The sequence below is a fragment of the Lepidochelys olivacea genome (assembly GCF_965140295.1).
Source record: "Lepidochelys olivacea isolate rLepOli2 genome assembly, chromosome: 7".
Lineage (NCBI taxonomy): Eukaryota > Metazoa > Chordata > Testudines > Cheloniidae > Lepidochelys > Lepidochelys olivacea.
The window spans coordinates 67129407-67148231 of record NC_140417.1 but is presented as its reverse complement, the minus strand read 5'-3'; the positions used below and the strand labels follow the sequence as shown (position 1 = coordinate 67148231).

General features: G+C 39.5%; 1 protein-coding gene across 15 annotated transcripts in view; it reads right to left on the bottom strand.

Annotated features, from left to right (window-relative positions):
* Positions 1-18825, bottom strand: part of ZMIZ1 (zinc finger MIZ-type containing 1) — a 470647-nt gene that overhangs the window by 58470 nt on the left and 393352 nt on the right. For all 15 annotated transcript variants that reach the window (XM_084633918.1, XM_084633910.1, XM_084633912.1 and 12 more), the window contains one exon: positions 6238-6382. In XM_084633918.1, the coding sequence (XP_084490044.1) occupies positions 6238-6382 (145 nt within the window). The remainder of the gene's footprint in view (positions 1-6237; positions 6383-18825) is intronic.

The window sequence follows — 18825 nt, the reverse complement described above, 5'->3', positions numbered from 1 at the left end:
ATTTAGTTTAATGACAAGAAGGTTAAGGGATGACTTGGTTACAGTCTGTGAGTATCTACATGGGAAACAAATATTTAATAATGGGCTCTTCAATCTAGCAGAGAAAGGTATCACACAATCCAATGAATGGAAGGTAAAGCTAGACAAATTCAGACTGGAAATAAGATGTAAATTTTTAACACAGAGGGTAATCAAACAAAGGGACAATTTACCAAGGGTCGTGGTGTATTCTCCACCACTGATGATTTTTAAATCAAGATTGAATGTTTTTCTAAAAGAATTAGGAATTATTTGGGGAAGTTCTATGGGCTGTGTTAGACAGGACTAGATGATTGTAATGGTCCCTTCTGGCCTTGGGATCTATGAATCTGTATATGTAAGGTGCTTCAGATAGGAATCCTTGGAACCAGACTCTCATGGATATAGCCCATTTTCCAGTTGAAAGAACATAGGAACTGCCATATTAAATCTTGTCTGTCTGAGACCTGTATCAAATATTAGACAGTGGCCATCCCAAGATGCTAAAGAAGAAGGTTCAAGAAGGTCCATAATGAATAATTTGTGATAACCTACCTATAGAAAACGTTTCTTCTTGATCAGAAACAATTTAGTGGTTGGTTTATGCCCTGAAGCATGAAGATTAGCGTTCCTTTTTAAATCCTAAATAATGTAACTGTGGGTGCTCTCATTATGCAAGTAAATATCTAATACTTTTATGAACCTTATGAAGCACTTGGATTCACTAATTTCTTGTGGCATTAAGTCCCAAAGCTTGAACAAGCATTATTCTGGTTTGGATGCAGACAAAATCTCATAAAAATGGCTTGTGAGATTTTGGCACCGAGTTAAGTTTTTTCAACCTTAGCATCTATGTAACCTCAAATCCAAACCAGAACCTAATCTGGATTCAAAAACTGCCTCCTCAACCCAGTTTGACTTTGTATCCGTGAGGGAGGACTTCATGGTTGCCGTTGGTCCTCTTTTTAAAAAGGCCAAAAAAACCCCAACCCCCAAAAACCCCCAAACCAAAAAACAACCCAGTAAATCCCCACTCTATACTTAATTTCTGTTTTATGAGTTCACTGAAGAACAATCATGGAAATGTACAATCTCAGCAAGGACTCCGAGGCAGTTGCAAATCAGCTATATCTGTCCTGCCATCTGATATAAAATTTACAGTGGTCAGATTAGGGTCCAATTTAGAGCTGAAACGAATGCACATTCTGAAGTGATGATACAAATACCCAACGGGCCTCAGAGACTGCTGCGTGCCATTTTGTTAAATTGCACTAGTACGAGAAGATATGCCACAGAAGTGTTGTTTCCAGAGGGACATCACAGCATTGGACTACTCTGATTTGGGATTTACTTCATAGTACCAGCCAAATTAAAGCTTTTTTTTTTCAAGGCTGTATTCCAGGAGAAAGAGAGAGAAATGTGGGGTTCAACTGAAATTGGATATGCCCACTTGTGAACATAACTGGAGGGTATGCGTTAGCCCAGGCAGTGACCTATTATGGGTACATGGAATACCCAAAGACTACAATTGATTTTATAAACATTAGATGTATCAGTATGGGCTAGGGATTTTATTCTAGCCCCATGGAGGAGTTACTGGACTTTCCTAGGGGAACAAAAAAATCACTGCCGGGGGGGGGGGGGGGATACAAATTCCTAGGACAGTAACCTCAACCCCTGGGGGCAACTGCATATACTAGTGTAATCTGGTTTAAAAGACCTGACACACAAAGAAAGGAGAACGGTGTAAAGTCACCAGCCTGACATAGAGAGGGTGGTCACTCTCACCCAATATAAGAATGGACATGCTGAGACCAACAGGGACAGACCCTGTGGAAGGGGTCTGAAGGACTCTGAACCCTGCCAGGGTCTCCAGGTGGGAGAGGGATGTCTGCCTGGTAAGCTGTTTACGGGTTTTAAGATAAGTTTTCTCTGTAATGCTTATGTTAGGAACAAATAATAGTTGCTTTATAAAGCACCGGATAACCCTGGTCATTGCCTCTGAGAGAACAGGACGGGAGATGCTGAACTGAAGTCAGACTTGCTAAGGTGTTCACTGTGAATTGCAGAAGGAATTATAGACTAACTCCGTGGTCTACAGGGAGAGTGTTGCAGGACTTTGCCTGAGAAAGGTGACAGCTAGAGGCCTAAGACTTAAGTGGGATGCCCTCAGAGAGGCCACAAAGGGGTCAGAGGTGCAACTCAGGAACTGTGACACAAGTCAGTCAGGTATTTCAAGACCTAACAATCTTAGAATCTAAATCTAGGCTTTGACAGGATATATTATTTACACTGATACATAATGGACTGGTTCACTAGACAACAGCCATAAAAGATTATTGTTGATTGCCTTTGCTATCTCTCTTAGCTACTCATATGGTCTCCATTACTGTACTATTTGAGATCGTCACAAGATTTAATGTATTTATCCTCACAACACTCTTGGGAGGTAGGGCAGTGCTATTATCTTCATTTTACAGATGGGGAACTGAGTCACAGAAAAAAGAAGCGACTTGCCCAAGGTCACACAACAAGTCTGTTGTGGAACAGGGAATTGAACTCAGGTGTCCCAAGTCCCATACCAGTGCCCGAAACACTGGACCATTCTGTCTTTCCCTAGCTCTACAAACTAGCCCCTCTGGGTCCCAATAAGAGTGTGTTACTATGCAGACTCCCCATCTGATTTCATCTTGGATGATGAAAAGAGGACAGTAGTTTATTTAAAGTCCAAACAGCAGCACATCAACTATTATTTTTAGAATCAAAGGGGTTTTCTAGTAAGAAATTTGTTTTCATCAAACTAATGTAATTAAGTATTTGATCCAGATCATTTCATAAACTAAATTAGAAAAGAAGCAGTTGAGCCACAGATATCACTAAAATCAGTTATATTAGAATAAGGGGTATTACTTTTAGTAAATGATGTGTAGCTTCCATATTTTTTCCATTAATGAAACAGAAATATACCAAGACAAAAACAAAAGAAAAACACAGAAACCCAAACCTCAAAATACAGAGCCAAACACACTGGCATAAAGTGGAGTCAATTCCAGGTACTCTCGCAAAACAGATCATAGTCTGACCCAAAGTTCAGAATGTATTGTTTAGGTCTTACCACGGTGTAAGGACATGAAGAATTTAAATGGCAATTTGACTTAGCGTACAGTGTTATAATGGTTTAATAATAAAAGTTTCCTACATTTTGGTTATAAACAGAGCAGCTGTAGAAATTATTTTTGGTTTGTGATGTTAAAAATAAATAAAAACAGAAACATAAGGGATGCAGTTCCAATGTCTGATGTAGCCTACACAAATTCTCCCAATCTCTCATTGACCTGAAGTAATGCCACTGCTCTTCCCCCAGCTAGCTGGGAACTAGAGGTTTCAAATCCTGCATGCTTTAGTCTCTTCTCAGACAATCCTTGGGGCTCACTTTTCCATTCAAATGTGATAACTGTTTTATGAATTTCTCCTGACTGATGACATTAGAGTGCAGTGAAGGTTCTCATTTCCCTGATTAACCCCATAAATATTACCATCTTGATGCAACATCCAATCTACTCTAATCTATACAGATATTTCTAATGTAACCATCACCATGGAACCTAAAAGAAAAAAACCTTCAATAAAATGTTTGCAGGCCAGAGAAAATGCAGTGTTCTTTAAATATTCCATGGGAAAAAATCTGATGAGTGATGCACAGCAGTGTTGTTTTAATTAATGTCAGTACAGTTTGCCTCCTTAGGGTGGGGCTTAAGGCTTGATGTCTCAGGGGGTCAATTACACACTGCTTTGCTAAACCTGAACTCAAGTTGGGAAATAGAAAAGTCACATCACCACGTACTGGGTAGTTAGCAATACTGAAAATTTAGCTTAGAAAATTTAGTATGTGCTGGTATCTCTAGTTCCAATCGGTGAATGAACCAATCTAGCTATTCTTCGTTACAGAATCATAAAAGTGGAGGACTGGAATGGACCTCAATAGGTGATCTAGTCCAGCCCCCAGCACTCAAGGCAGGACTATGTAACAACTAGACCATTCTCAAGAGGTGTTTGTCTAATCTGTTCTTAAAAACCCCCAATGATGGAGATTCCACAATCTGCGAGGAAATTTTTTCCTGTGCTTAGCTACCGTGATAAAAATTTAAACCCATTGCTTTTTGTCCTATCCTCAGACGTTAAGGAGAACAACTTTCTACCCTCCTCCTTGTGGCAACCTTTTATGTATTTGAAAACTGTTACGTCCTCCCTCAGTCTTCTCTTCTCCAGACTAAACAAACCCAAGTTTTTCAATCTTCCCTCATAGGTTATGTTTTCTAGACCTTTAATCATTGTTGTTGCTCTCTTCTGGACTTTCTCCAATTTGTCCACATCTTTCCTGAAATGTGGCCCAGAACTGGACACAATACTCCAGTTGAGGCCTTTTCAGTGCGGAATAGAGCTGAATTACTTCTCGTGTCTTGCTTACAACACTCCTGCTGATAAATCACAGTATGATTGTTGCCTTTTTTGCAACAGAGTTAAACTGCTGACTCATATTTAGCTTGTGATCCACTGTAACTCCCAGATCCCTTTCCACAGTACTCCCTCCTGGGCAGTCATTTCCCATTTTGTATGTGTGCAATTGATTGTTCCTTCTTAAGTGTAGCACTTTGCATATGTCCTGATTGAAGTTAATCCTATTTACTTCAGACCATTTCTTCAATTTGGCCCGATCATTTTGAATTTTAATCCTCTTCTCGAAACTACTTGCAACCTCTCCCAGCTTGGTATCATCCACAAACTTTGTAAGTGTACTTTCTCTGCTATTATCAAAGTCATTTATGAAGTTATTGAACAGAACTGGACCCAGGACTGATCCCTGCGGGAACTCACTCAATATGCCCTTCCAGGTTGACCGTGAACCACTGATAACTACTCTCTGGGAATGGTTTTACAACCAGTTAGGCACCCACCTTATAGTAGCTCCATCTAGGTTGCATTTTCCTAGTTTGTTTATGAGAAGGTCATGCAAGACAGTATCAAAAGCTTTATGAAAGTCAAGATATACCACATCTACCGCTTTCCCCCATCCACAAAGCTTGTTACCCTGTCAAAGAAAGCTGTTAGCTTGGTTTGACATGATTTGTTCTTGACAAATCCATGTTGACTGCTACTTAACATCTTGCTTGCTTGCTTATTTGCTCCATTATCTTTCCGGGGACTGAAGGTAAGCTGACCGGTCTGTAATTCCCTGGGTTGTCCTTATTCCTCTTTATATAGATTGGCACTATATTTTCCCTCTTACAGTCCCCTGGAATCTCTCCACCCTTCCAAGAATTTTCAAAGATAATTGCTAATGGCTCAGATATCTCCCGAGTCAGCTCCCTGAGTATTCTAGGATTTTATCAGGCCCTAGCAACTCAAAGACAGCTAACTTGTCTAAATAATTTTTAGCTTCTTCTTTCCTTGTTTTAGACTCAGATGTGACTTCATTTTCCCTAGTGTTCACTATGTTAGACGTCTGATCTCTACTAACCTCTTTGGTTAAAACTGAAACAAGAACGGCATTTAGCACTTCCGCAATTTCCATATTTTATATTATTGTCTTTCCCCGCTCATTGAGTAATGGGCCTACCTTGTCCTTGGTCTTCCTCCTGCTTCTAACGTATTTGTAGAATGTTTTCTTACCCTTTGTTACCCTTTATGTCTCTAGCTAGTTTAATCTCATTTGGTGCCTTGCCCTTTCTAATTTTATCCCTGCATGCTTTTGTTCTTTGTAATCTGACCTAGTTTCCACTTTTTGTAGAACTCTTCTTTGAGTTTCAAATAATTGAAGCTCTCCTGGTTAAGCCATACTTCCTATTTTTCCTATGCAGTGGGATAGTGTGCTTTTGTGTCCTTAATAATATCTCTTTGAAAAACTGCCAACTCTCTCAAACTGTTTTTCCGCTTCGACTTGCTTCCCATGGGATCTTTCCTACCAACTCCCTGAATTTGGCCAAGTCTGCCTTCTTGAAATCCATTATCTTTATTCTGCTATTTTCCCTCCTACCAGTTGTTAGAATCATGAACTCTACCATCTCATTATCACTTTCACGCAAGCTGCCTTCCACTTGCAAATTCTCAACTAGTTCCTCCCAATTTGTCATGGCAATAAGCATTTCAGTTAAAAGATTTCTCACTGTCATGAATTTGTATATGCATCTACTCTCGTAATAGCAGGCTTGTGTGACTCACCTATGAGAGAGCGTGGGTTTCATGGAGCTCATAGAGTTCATGGGGGGTTGCATGGGTAGCTTCCCGGGAGGATCGTTTTGCCGGCTTTTCTGGTGACGAAGCAGCAAGAGCCGTCCCAACTCCTCACACCACGACGAAAGCAGCGCTGTGCAAACAGAACAAAATGAAGGTGTACAACTCAATGAAGAGTATAGCTGTGTTGAGATAAAGGATATTTTAACCACATTAGTCACTAACTGAATGGACACACCCCAGTTCTGAAAACTTTCCCCATGAGCCACTACCATCATATGAAGTATATGTTGTTACACTAAAAGGGGGAAAACTATGGGAAGAAACAGGGACGAGATCATTGGTAGATAAGAAGAGAGGGGAGCAAGAGAAATCAAGATTTCTTTCTAGTCTCCCACATCCCCTTCCATCGCTAATGTTAATAGGCAGCGGATGATAGTTTTAGTTCTGCTAGTTATTCTAGTTTGGATTTAGTTTATTAGAGATACTCGTCACAATCAGCATTTCTTAATTTAGCCAGTCTTATATATGATTTATTGTGATGGCTGTTCTTTGCCTTCTTGCATAACTAAAATAGTATCATTCCATACAATTGACAATATTGCAATTCCTTTGTATTAAATTTTATTGCAGAAGACACAGATTACAAAAGAAAAATCAGGTGTTGGATTTAATTTGCAACTTTATATTACCTACCCCAACTGTGAATGAGCTTACAAAACAGAACGGCCAAGATATTCAAACTTTGGTGCTTAAAGTTAGACACCTGGATCCATATTTGGGGCCTAATTCAGCAAAACACCTAAACATATGCCAAACTTTAAGTACGTAAATATTCCTTTGGTCAATGGGACTACTCATATATTCACACATCAGCACATGCTTACACACTTGGATGAATTGGGGCCTTAGGCACCTAAATAAGTGGCCTGATTTTCAGAGGCACTAAACATCTGCAACTGCCACAGAAATAATGGGACAGGTCATTTAAAAGGGACCTCACCTTCTTCCATTATACACTCAAAAGTGGTGTAATTGATAATTATCGGAACCATTTCAAAGGATGTAATTGGAAAGTTACACTGTGAAAAGTGTAAGATTACCAGATTTTGACAGGAACTCAGAAAAATATGTCTCTATATAAAAACACTAGAAATGAAAAAAAAAAATCAACTGGCCATACCAGAGAAATATTTAATAAAAGCAATACTATTAAAGAAAAGTAAACACACATCAGGGTATTGAGGATGTAGTAATTTCTTTGTATTTACCACATGCAAGGTCGATAATGGTACTTCGGGAGGTGCTTTAGAGTCCTTCTGTGACAAGAAGGGGATACTGCTTCTTTATATAACTAAATATGGTTTCTCTGAAATTGTTAGCATCACATCTAGCCTATAGAAAGCATTCTCACTGAGCTCTGTGCCAAAATGTTCTAGCAATGAGTGTCATTCTAAGCTGCTTCTCTATTAGCCAAGGAATCTGTCAACAAGCATTTGATCAAATTATACTCACCTTTTATCCCTGGCATGTTATTACTTATGTGCCAGTGACAAAGGGTCTTCCCCTCACCCCTTTTTCATGCTGCCTGCAGATAAAAATCACTGCCTAACATAGTTTCCTCATGCACACTATGGCTACTTGAGTTCTGAGAAAAATGAACAAAGTGTTCTGCTGAGCTGTAAATGCAGCCATGTCAGAATAATAGCGGATGCTGAGCACTTCCACAGCTGATTGTAATTACTATGGTGTCGAATGGAAACCGTCCATCTTAAATGTGGCTTTGATGTGAGGAGGAAGCTGTTCCTAGTGCACACACATAAGCGCTTGACAAATAAAGATAAAAAGCAGCCGCCTAATGGATTTGAGGACATGAATCTGCAAACAAAAGCTAGTACCTGCTTTGAAAAAAACAGAGTTAACTCCTGGCCAAATAATTTGCAATGGAAATGAGATAACATCGCATTGAGTAGGGAGGGAAGGTAAGATATTAATGAGTTATTATTATTATTATTACTAATATCAAATGCACACATTTGTAAAGGTGAAATGTAATGTCAGATAATGGCCAGGCTTTTGAGATAAGGGAGACAGTTACATGCTACAAATTATCAGGAAATGACTCACATTTTTGGAAAGTAAGAATTTGAAGGTATAAAACATAACAAATGTACTCATCCCCATCTCACTGCTCATTATTGAGAGGTTTAACCTTTCCTCTCCTGGGACAGTTCCCAGTCATGTACCATGTATAATAATTATTTGTGTTCATGCACTGAATGAAAACATACCAGTTCAGAACTGTCTCTAAAAATGTTAAATCACCGTTATCTCCATCAAAGCGAGGGAGACAAAACACCCTGGGTATGCCTACACTGCAATGTAAGCCCTGGGTAATTGGAACTTGAGGTAGCCGATCCTGGATTTGTTAACCTAGGACTTGAGCATCTACATTCATTTGTAACCCTAGATTAGGAACTGCAGAACCCTTGGGTCCCAGCCTGAGGATCTACATTGCATTAGGCAGGCCTGAGTCCAACCACCTGTATCCCAGACTCCCAAGCACTCTCCCAAAATGTGGTCACTCTAGCATTGTGTTTGTGATGCAGTGTGGGAAAACTTTACTGTCCAGAGGACAAAGAAAGTCGGCCAGTGGGGTTCTTTTGGTGGACTCCCATATCATGAGTCCAGTGGGGTTGTGTCTTCACAGCAAAGCAATTGGTCTTGAACTCTGGGTCTCGGTTTGACTCAGGTTTGGACCTTCCAACACAGTGGGATCCTTGGACCTGGGGTCCAAGCCCGGGGTTAGTGCAATTTTTGTGTAGACTGAAGAGGGGTTAGGCTTCAGCCTGAGTTCAAATCCTGGGCTTACATTGCAGTGTAGACATACCCTCAGCGATTTTACCATTGTCTGTCTCAAATGTTGCAACCTCCCCCCACCCCGCTCTTATACTGGTTTGCACTTAGTATGGTGAGATGAAATGCGCCATACAAGCATCTGGTACAGCTGGATTCTGAAGAACATTACTTCCTGTGACTATTCAAGTAAGATGAAAATGAATTTACAGATTACACTATTCATCTTTAGTGTACGTAGTTTCAGCTTTTTGTGCTGACAGTATTAGGCACATCTCAACTCATTTAAACTCAAAGCAAGAGAAATTCAGCATCACTATAATGAACAGATAAAGAAGCAAGCACAAAGGACAACTACAGATGGTGTCAACAGTCAGTCTCTCCCTCTCAGAGAACAGCCAAGCAGCTGCTTTTTCTCTCCCACCGCCCTCTAACCCCTCCTTCTTGTAATACAGGAACACAGATTTTGCAGATGGACCATCCACACTACTTCTCACAGCCTCTTTCTGCTGCAGTTTAATGATTGATTTAAATTGTGTTCCTATGCTGCATTGCTACAATGCCCCTTGAATATAATAATGTAGCTTGCTTGTTAAAATAAAAAGTCAATGTTTGCAAGGGTAGAATAGGAATTCTTTATACCTCCACATCCCCACCCCCAACCCAAATATAAAGGATATTCTGATTAAAATACTAAAATTGACATTTCCCCCCAATACTCAGTCACACAGGCTTTGCCAGCTCATACCAAAGCAGCATATACAGGCAATCAAATGATGGTTTTGGTGTATTCCCCATTTCTTTTGCTTAAAGGGACAGTCTCACGGTTGATTGGCACAATATTTGACCTACTTCTCTTTTGTAAAACCTGTATAATTCTTCATGTGATTATTTTATTTTAAGGATTTCACTATTTTTATTAAAACAAATTAATGCTAGCTTGCTAAATTGGATGACAGGAGCAACCCAACACCAAACCCCATAGCAACAGGCCTGTATGTTTGTGAAATGGAGAAAAATGGAATCAGTTTTAAAAAAAAGGGAGCGGTTTCATTTACAAGCAGCCAAGGAGTTGTTGAAAAAGTGAGAAAAATATATCTGAAAGTTAGGAAAGGTACTTTCAATAGTGTCAGCTCCTGCCATCTAGCCCTATTGTCTTTCTTTCATTCTTCCAGGGGGGACTTACAAATATAGTGCCACATGATGCCTTCCCATGTGCATACCTGAAGGCAGAGTTTGGCCCATATCGCCTCTCCTCAATATTAAAATCACGTCCTATTACATCCATTTTATAGCCTTTTGCATATTTAAGATCCACTATTGCCAAACCCTCATATTTAAATGAGTTAAGCCTCAAAAAATCATGAAGAATGTTTTAAAAACATTATATATATATATATATATAGACACACATGTGGTGTTCTTTTAATCTTTTAATTTCCTTCTGACTTTTAAGAGACACTTGAATAACATCTCTCTGCAGTCATGTGGGCTACAAACTTACAAAAACACTGAGATTTTTGTACAATCACTTGAGTCTAGAATCTGGAGCTTTAAAGAAAAACACTCCATATCTCAAGACCTGTGATAAAAAAATCTTGAGCGTTGGCAACATCCCTTAATATTGTTCCTATCTTCTTAGGCCCCCTTTATACTGATACGTTGCCCACAGTGCAATATTGTTTCCACCCAACATACTCCGGTGTATTTGATCAAAGTATTGCATAATTATAAGTGATCAATCATTGTCTTGAAATTAAAAACATGTTTTTCAAAAGTATTTTAATAAAATATTGATAACTATGATCTTAGAAAGTGCTATGCAAGTTCATGTGGACCCAGGATGTAGCACAGTCATTGCAAGTGCCTACATATGCGCTGACATGACCAAAAACAGACAGTCACGTTCCTGACTGGTCACTAGGTGGTGCAGGAGAAATGGGAAAAGGAAGCAGCCTGTTTGGAAAGAACAGAGAAATTATTTGAGGAATGACAGAACAGGAAGGGCTCATGGGTAAAATGTATGCTTCCGCATCAGTGTTCAAAGGTTGAAAGACTCGTACAATTTAATTAGTAAAATGAGTTTAGTGGTCCTGACTCAGCCCAGAGCGATCACCTGTTACACAGACAACGGATGCTCCGGACTGAAGAACACATCACTATCTGCCCTGAGGGCAGCCTTGGCTTAGGTCATTAACACAGAACAGATAAACAATAGTTTTGGCTAATTAAAGATCCATAGTCTCCAGAAAAGCCAGACTCTTAAGAATGTAAAAGTAATTAATCCAAGATGGGGAATCCATGGATGAAATCCAGAATGCATATTTGGTTTTTAACACCTTGCTGCAAATGATCCAACTGTACTTCACATCATTCAAAACCACAAAACAAAATGATGATGCATTTCAAAATACATAATCATGGTACTGAATAATGGCTTCTGCCCATTATAACCCTTTTATTGGGGAGAGATGTTGAGGGAGAAAAGAAGAGATCCTAAACAATAAATGCTATCCGATAGATTCACTAATGCATTTCATTAGCTTTATACATACAACCATCAATAGCTACAATCCTGGAACTGATTTAACTCGATGTATTGCAAAGTGCTGTAGTAAGCATCTACAATGAATGAATGAGCCAGTGGACTCCCTGGAAAGCAAAATACAGAGAAGCCCAGTGCTAATCTATTTACCTATTATGATACCCTAGTATTAGTTACAGCTTATCACCTCAGTAAATCACCTCCTCTTGTTAGGGAACATGCTTAAAGGTGCAGCAAACTGTTATTTATAGGCAGAAACTATATTTACAGCTACAAAGGCAGGTGAGGAAGGGACAAGACAACTGCTCAGTAATTTCAATGCCTTCTGCTTCCCAGGAGACTGCTGTAGGAGCACAATAGGATTACTGTTTTCTTGCTGCAGTTAAGCTGCAGCAGATAGTTCAACAGGCAGCTTGGCAGACTCATATTTCTTACTCAATGAAAATTGAGTGCAATGAAAATTGTGAAGAAATATCTGTTGAGCACCATCCCCCAGTTTGTTTTGTTTTTTAATCTCAGCAAGAAATGCAGTAAGGTGCTCGGGCTTTTGTGGCAGATGCAAGAAAATCCAACGTCTTTCACAGATCTACACCAATAAATCACACATATAGCTTTTAAAGGAAAATTCACATTTTCTGTATGTAGAATTTTTTAGACCTTTTAGGTGATGTTGTATCTTCTGCTATACAAGCAGAGTCTGCAACACTCCTTTTGACAAATCATCCTGGCAGATAATTTGTGGCACTGGGGGAGAAAGAATACTGTGCTGGCTATTTATTTATTTCATTTCTCTCCTCACAAGGGACAAATAGGATGCAGAAGATACAGTCACATCTCTGTCTATATGAATGCTAGATAGATTTCAAATCAATATTTAACTGTCACATACCAAACATAGATTAAAGTCTGATGATCATCTTCAGTCATGATTTTGGAATACAGCAAAATTGAGTGTTCTCTCTCTTTCTTAAAAGGGTGGCAGGGTTTGGGGAGCTGGAGAAGGGAGGGGCAAGTGTGTGGCCCAAACTACTCAATTCACTGATTAAAGACCTATTCTTCCAGCTCACCACTATGGTCTGGAAATCACTTTCACTCACTTAACAAACCTGGCTAGGTTCAAATCAGTGACCCAAAGATGAGAAGTCATGTTTCCCATTATCAATCCTCTAAGCTAGCCAAGTACCACAAAAGCATCTTCTGAGAAGCATTTTTGTTTATGCTAGTAAGTATTAGGAAAGGTGTTTGATGCTTATTGTCTAGCATATGGGAAATCTATGCTCTGTCACATAACTATACACAGCTTATTCAAAACAAAGATTTTGCATTTGAGCAAAGTTTAAGTTTCAATTCCTTGTTGTCTTCTGTTTTTTACAGAATAATAATTTTACTTGAAATCTATAACATTTCAGTTATAGAATAAACAGCGCCTTACAAAGATCAGAAAACTAAGCCACCCAACAAACAATTGGTGACTAAATTTTAAAGATGGAGAAACTACAGCATAGACAAGAGAGGGGAATTCCTCAAGGTCACATTGTTAGTGACAGAATGAAGAGGAGAACCGAGGAGTCCAGATGCCTAGGAGACCACACTCCCTCCTCTCAGTGGAAGGAAAAACCACACCAACCACTTCAAGGTTAATTTTCTAACCCCATATTTTCATACAACAACCACAGAACATCTGTACATGCTTTCAAAAAGGGAGAAAAATATGAAAACAATGCAGCCAAAATTTATGGCACAAATGTATTTCCTAACTTAACATCATGCTGCCAGATTCCCGCAGAAGACCCAAAAGCTATTTTTGGAACTTTTGCTCTGAGGTTTTGCTTAAGGCTCAGCTTAAGTTGAATTTTACACTTTTACCTTCTGTGTAAAAAAAAAAGTTTTATTATTAGATAGCTCCAGAAAATATTATTTTTGAGCAGAGAAGAAGGATAAGATCATTCGGTCCCAGACGATTTTACTGAAATTGTTAAAAAAATCAGTCTTGAAATCTGTTGGGTGTGGAGCTGTTTTTTTGTGACATGGACACCTGACAACTTGAACTGAGACATCCACCCAGTTCACTGGGGACACCTGATTTGACCATCACATCCCTGTTTCCCCCTTGTTTTTCATATGCAAATAACTCCAGAAGACTATTTAGCCTACAAGAGATTTGAACTTAATCATAATCCTAATGATGCAAGGTAGCTAGAATGATGCAGAACATGTGTAAGGGATATATAGAACAGATATGTCTTGACTGATTAATAACTACTGATTCCTTCTGGCCCTTAAAAATTAGAAAAGCTATTCACTTCTGTTTATTCCTAAAATATGATCCACCTACAAAGAGAAGAAAATGGCATGCATGACATGAGACACTTTGTCGAAGGACCCACAGATCAACCAAATTTAGGAGTTCTCCCCAAGAATAGAAACTAAAATGGCTAAATGAGAGTATCATTAATCACCTAGGCAGGAATCTCAGAATTTGCATATGGATAAAAGCTCTTTCTCTCTCCCAATCTAGCTAAAAAGAACTCCAAGTCTTTCACCCCAAATTAGAATCTGCACATTTGTTTCCCTTGTGAGTCAGATTTACATCCTTCTACATGTGGGAAATGTCTATTGTAAGTCCTAAATAAGGTGAACTGCTTATGTACTTGTCTTAATATAAGAATGGCCATGCTGGGTCAGACCAATGGTCCATATAGTTCAGTATCCGGTCTTCGGCAGTGGCCAATGCCAGTGCTTCATCTCCTGTCGTCCAGTCCCAGCATCTGGCAGGCAGAGGTTTAGGGACACCCAGAGCATCGGGTTGCACCCCTGACCATATTGGCTAATAGCCAATGATGGACCTATCCCCCATGAACTGCTCTCATTCTTTTTTGAACCCAGTTATAGTTTTGGCCTTCACAACATCCTCTGGCAACAAGCCTTCCAAATACAGAAGATCATAAGGATTGTGTTGGTTATCACTGTAAATAATTGCACTGTAGAAGTAATAGGAATTGTCTGGCACTGGCACAAGGAAAAAGAAATGTTAAAAGATATAAATTAAGGTATAAACTTTGGGATATTAAGATTAATTGCTTAAAAGGAGGGATCCCAACTGATAGTAGCGGCGAATAATGAAATAGAATCCTTGAAATGGATCAGTCTTTAAAAGCCTCCGATAAGAAAAGGATTGAAAAAATCTGTTATACACAATCACCTAATCACTTATCCTTGCAACAAAGCCCGTTGCCAACTGTGCCCACATATCTATTCAGGGGACACCATCACAGGGCCTAATAACATCAGCCACACTATCAGAGGCTCGTTCACCTGCACATCCACCAATGTGATATATGCCATCATGTGCCAGCAATGCCCCTCTGCCATGTACATTGGTCAAACTGGACAGTCTCTACGTAAAAGAATAAATGGACACAAATCAGATGTCAAGAACTGTAACATTCATAAACCAGTCGGAGAACACTTCAATCTCTCTGGTCACGCGATCACAGACATGAAGGTCGCTATCTTAAAACAAAAAAACTTCAAATCCAGACTCCAGCGAGAAACTGCTGAATTGGAATTCATTTGCAAATTGGATACTATTAATTTAGGCTTAAATAGAGACTTGGAGTGGCTAAGTCATTATGCAAGGTAGCCTGTTTCCTCTTGTTTTTTCCTACCCCCCCCCCCCCCAGATGTTCTGGTTTAACTTGGATTTTAACTTGAAGAGTGGTCAGTTTGGATGAGCTATTACCAGCAGGAGAGTGAGTTTGTGTGTGTATGGGGGTGGGGGGATGTGAGAACCTGGATTTATGCAGGAAATAGCCCAGCTTGATTGTCATGCACATTGTGTAAAGAGTTGTCACTTTGGATGGGCTATCACCAGCAGGAGAGTGAATTTGTGTGGGGGGGTGGAGGGTGAGAAAACCTGGATTTGTGCTGGAAATCACTTTAGATAAGCTATTACCAGCAGGACAGTGGGGTGGGAATAGGTATTGTTTCATATTCTCTGTGTATATATAAAGCCTGCTGCAGTTTCCACGATATGCATCTGAGGAAGTGAGCTGTAGCTCACGAAAGCTTATGCTCTAATAAATTGGTTAGTCTCTAAGGTGCCACAAGTCCTCCTTTTCTAATCACCATCTACTGGATAACAATGGAAGTTGCAAAGCAACTGAAAACTCTAAAACCTGAGAGAAGCAGTACTTGTGGCACCTTAGAGACTAACAAATTTATAAGAGCATAAGCTTTCGTGAGCTACAGCTCACTTCATTAAAACCTGAGCACTCTCTTGGCATGTTTCCAGTAGCAATGGGGGTGGGGTGGGTAGGTGATGGGAGTCCCTCCTACAAGACCTGAAACCAGGTTATATAAACTGAAGTCACCATGCACTCAAGAGAGTTGACTGCGAACAATGCCTGTGGGAAAGGCCCCTTCTCCCATCCCAGGGTAAACAGGATAAGAAGTGGAGAGATTTCATTTCAAAGACTATACTCGCTCCTCTCCTTTTTTATATAAATAACTAAACATTATCTTGCTGAGTCTACATTCTCTAGTGATACCTCAAGTAACCATATTTTAGATTTAAAGTCCTTTATAAGTCCAAGCAAACTGGCCTAAGAAAAACTGAAAACAATAACTTTACACAATTTGTTTTAATATTCTAAACTTGTCCCTTTGGGATTCATCTAGTCAAAGAGACACAACCACATGCTTCAAAGCTCCTTAAAGACAGGTATACCCATGGAAGTGTGATAAATGTGTTAGGTTTCACAGTAGCAGCCGTGTTAGTCTGTATTCGCAAAAAGAAAAGGAGGACTTGTGGCACCTTAGAGACGAACCAATTTATCTGGGCATAAGCTTTTGTGAGCTACAGCTCGCTTCATCGGATGCATCCGATGAAGCGAGCTGTAGCTCACGAAAGCTTATGCCCAGATAAATTGGTTCGTCTCTAAGGTGCCACAAGTCCTCCTTCTCTTTTTATAAATGTGTTAGGTACTAAAGAACTGGGAACTCATGATCATATGTACATGTAATAAGAAATCTTGGTAATTTGCACTGTTTCTTGATATAACTGCTGAGCCTCAACTCCAGCCTGTGATAATTGCTCTCAAAACTGAATTGTGCGTGTAGTACACACAGTTGGTTGCATTTACTTTTGAGTGGCGAACTGGTGATTGTATATTAATGTGGTTCTGGGTGAATTAATACATTGTTGATTGGTTAAGAATAAACAAGTGTCCTGATTTAAGAAATACTGTTCAAGTTAGAAGGTGACCTGGAAAAACCCAAGCATTAAAACTATTAAGGCTAACCACTCCCTAGACTCAATAAAGAAGTGTCATCCTATTGGATTCGATTATATATTGCCAAACCGAGTTTGCTATATTTCATCTATAAAATCTAAATGACATCTTGGCAAATTCATAAATTGACCCCCTTTTCATGCTTACACATGCATTCATTGTGTTTCTCTACTGTAATTCAACAACTTCTGTGTTTCACCTCAGAGGTGGCCGCATTATACTTCTGGGGTATTGAAAATGGAATATATGATTTGTTATATATTCTAACGCTTATTTTCCACAAATATGGCGAAGAAAATAAAGCTATTATTTTCTATTTAGGCTTAAGCTTTCAAACCTGGGACCTAAAAGAAGGAACCAAAAACCTAAATACACACCAACTGATTTTCACAGATACTAAGTGAGCACACACAAGCCTGAGTGAAATCATTGGGACCTACACATACTCAGAACTTTGGAATATCAGACAGTTATTATTTGGGAGCCAAACTCTAGATAGCCTGATTTGGGAAAAGTTGGCCTTTGTCTTCAGTGGAACACTTATTTTTTCCCCCCAGGTTACAACAGGTTGTATGGGGAAATGGAAGAGAAGAGAAAAGAATGATCATTTAAGGATGAGGTGATTATATTTTGTTATGCACATCCAGAGAAGAAGCCAGCGACAATCACAGCCCATTCTAATTTTTTACAATACCCTTTATTTCCTGCCTTTACAAATAAAAAGGTGGGGAAGGCTATTCGGCAATCATCTGATAGTTGGAACATTTACAAAACGAGCCATCGATCTGAATTCTTGTGGAGGGCATCTGGCCCTGTATCGCTGCAGAAGAACACTATAATTTCAGCCCTGAACAGTGCTAAAAGATAATGCCATCACTACCCCTACCATCTATAAATAACAGCTGCACTGGATTCAGCAGGGTCACGTGGAAAAGCTGACTAAGGATATATGTATGTGTGTGGGAGCATGCATTTGGAAACCAAGCTTTAGTGTTCCAAATTTAGCTCTGGTCCCTTCACTCCCTCTAGTCTGCAGAGAAGTACCGTTATTTATTTATTTTCCAATCCAGCTCTTCCCTAGGAAGCTTCTGAGTAGGATATTAACAGGGTATTGTGTAAAATCATATCATGTGCTGCTGTGCACACAGATCGCTCAGAAAGGCAGACAAGAACCAATTCCTGAGGCAGCTCTGTTAACCCTCCTTCCCCTCTAATTGACATAGTATCTCAACCACTGAAAAGGCAAATCGGCCTGAGAGACGCAGATGAAGGAAAGGGGTGGGTGGCATAAAAGAGCAAGCATGCACAAAACAGCGCAGAATGGATGCCACACAGTAAAACAGTTTTGCAGTCTTGCATTGAACTGCAGAGTGTCTCCCCCCTCCCTCCTGTGAATATTTCAGAAGCAGGATTAGGACAACACAGAAATGAATAAAATCTGAATGAGTCAAGAAATCAGATCTTAAGACCAATTTTATCTGGCAAAACTGGTTGTAGAAATGCAGAAGAACCAAATGATTTTATCTGCTTTGACTGCTTAAGTAATTCTACAGTATTAGTGACAAAGGTAGATAGGAAACCATTTCAAACAAGTTATACATGACTCCTCAGGGTTTCTCTTCGAAAATGTTTGGAATAGAAGTTGACACGGTCAATGCAGAATGAAAAAGATGTTTTGTTTATCTATCTGTAATAACCCCAAGTCATTATCAGGGGATAGATTTTGATATTTGGAAGAAAATTCGGGGCGGGGGGGACAACAACAAAAAAGGATGTTCCCAAGGCTTCAGTTCTGTTATTTCTACAGAGCTGTTGTTGTGTGTGGAGGTGTGGGAGTCTTTGTTTTTAACATAAACACGGACAACATTTCTGATATCTTAT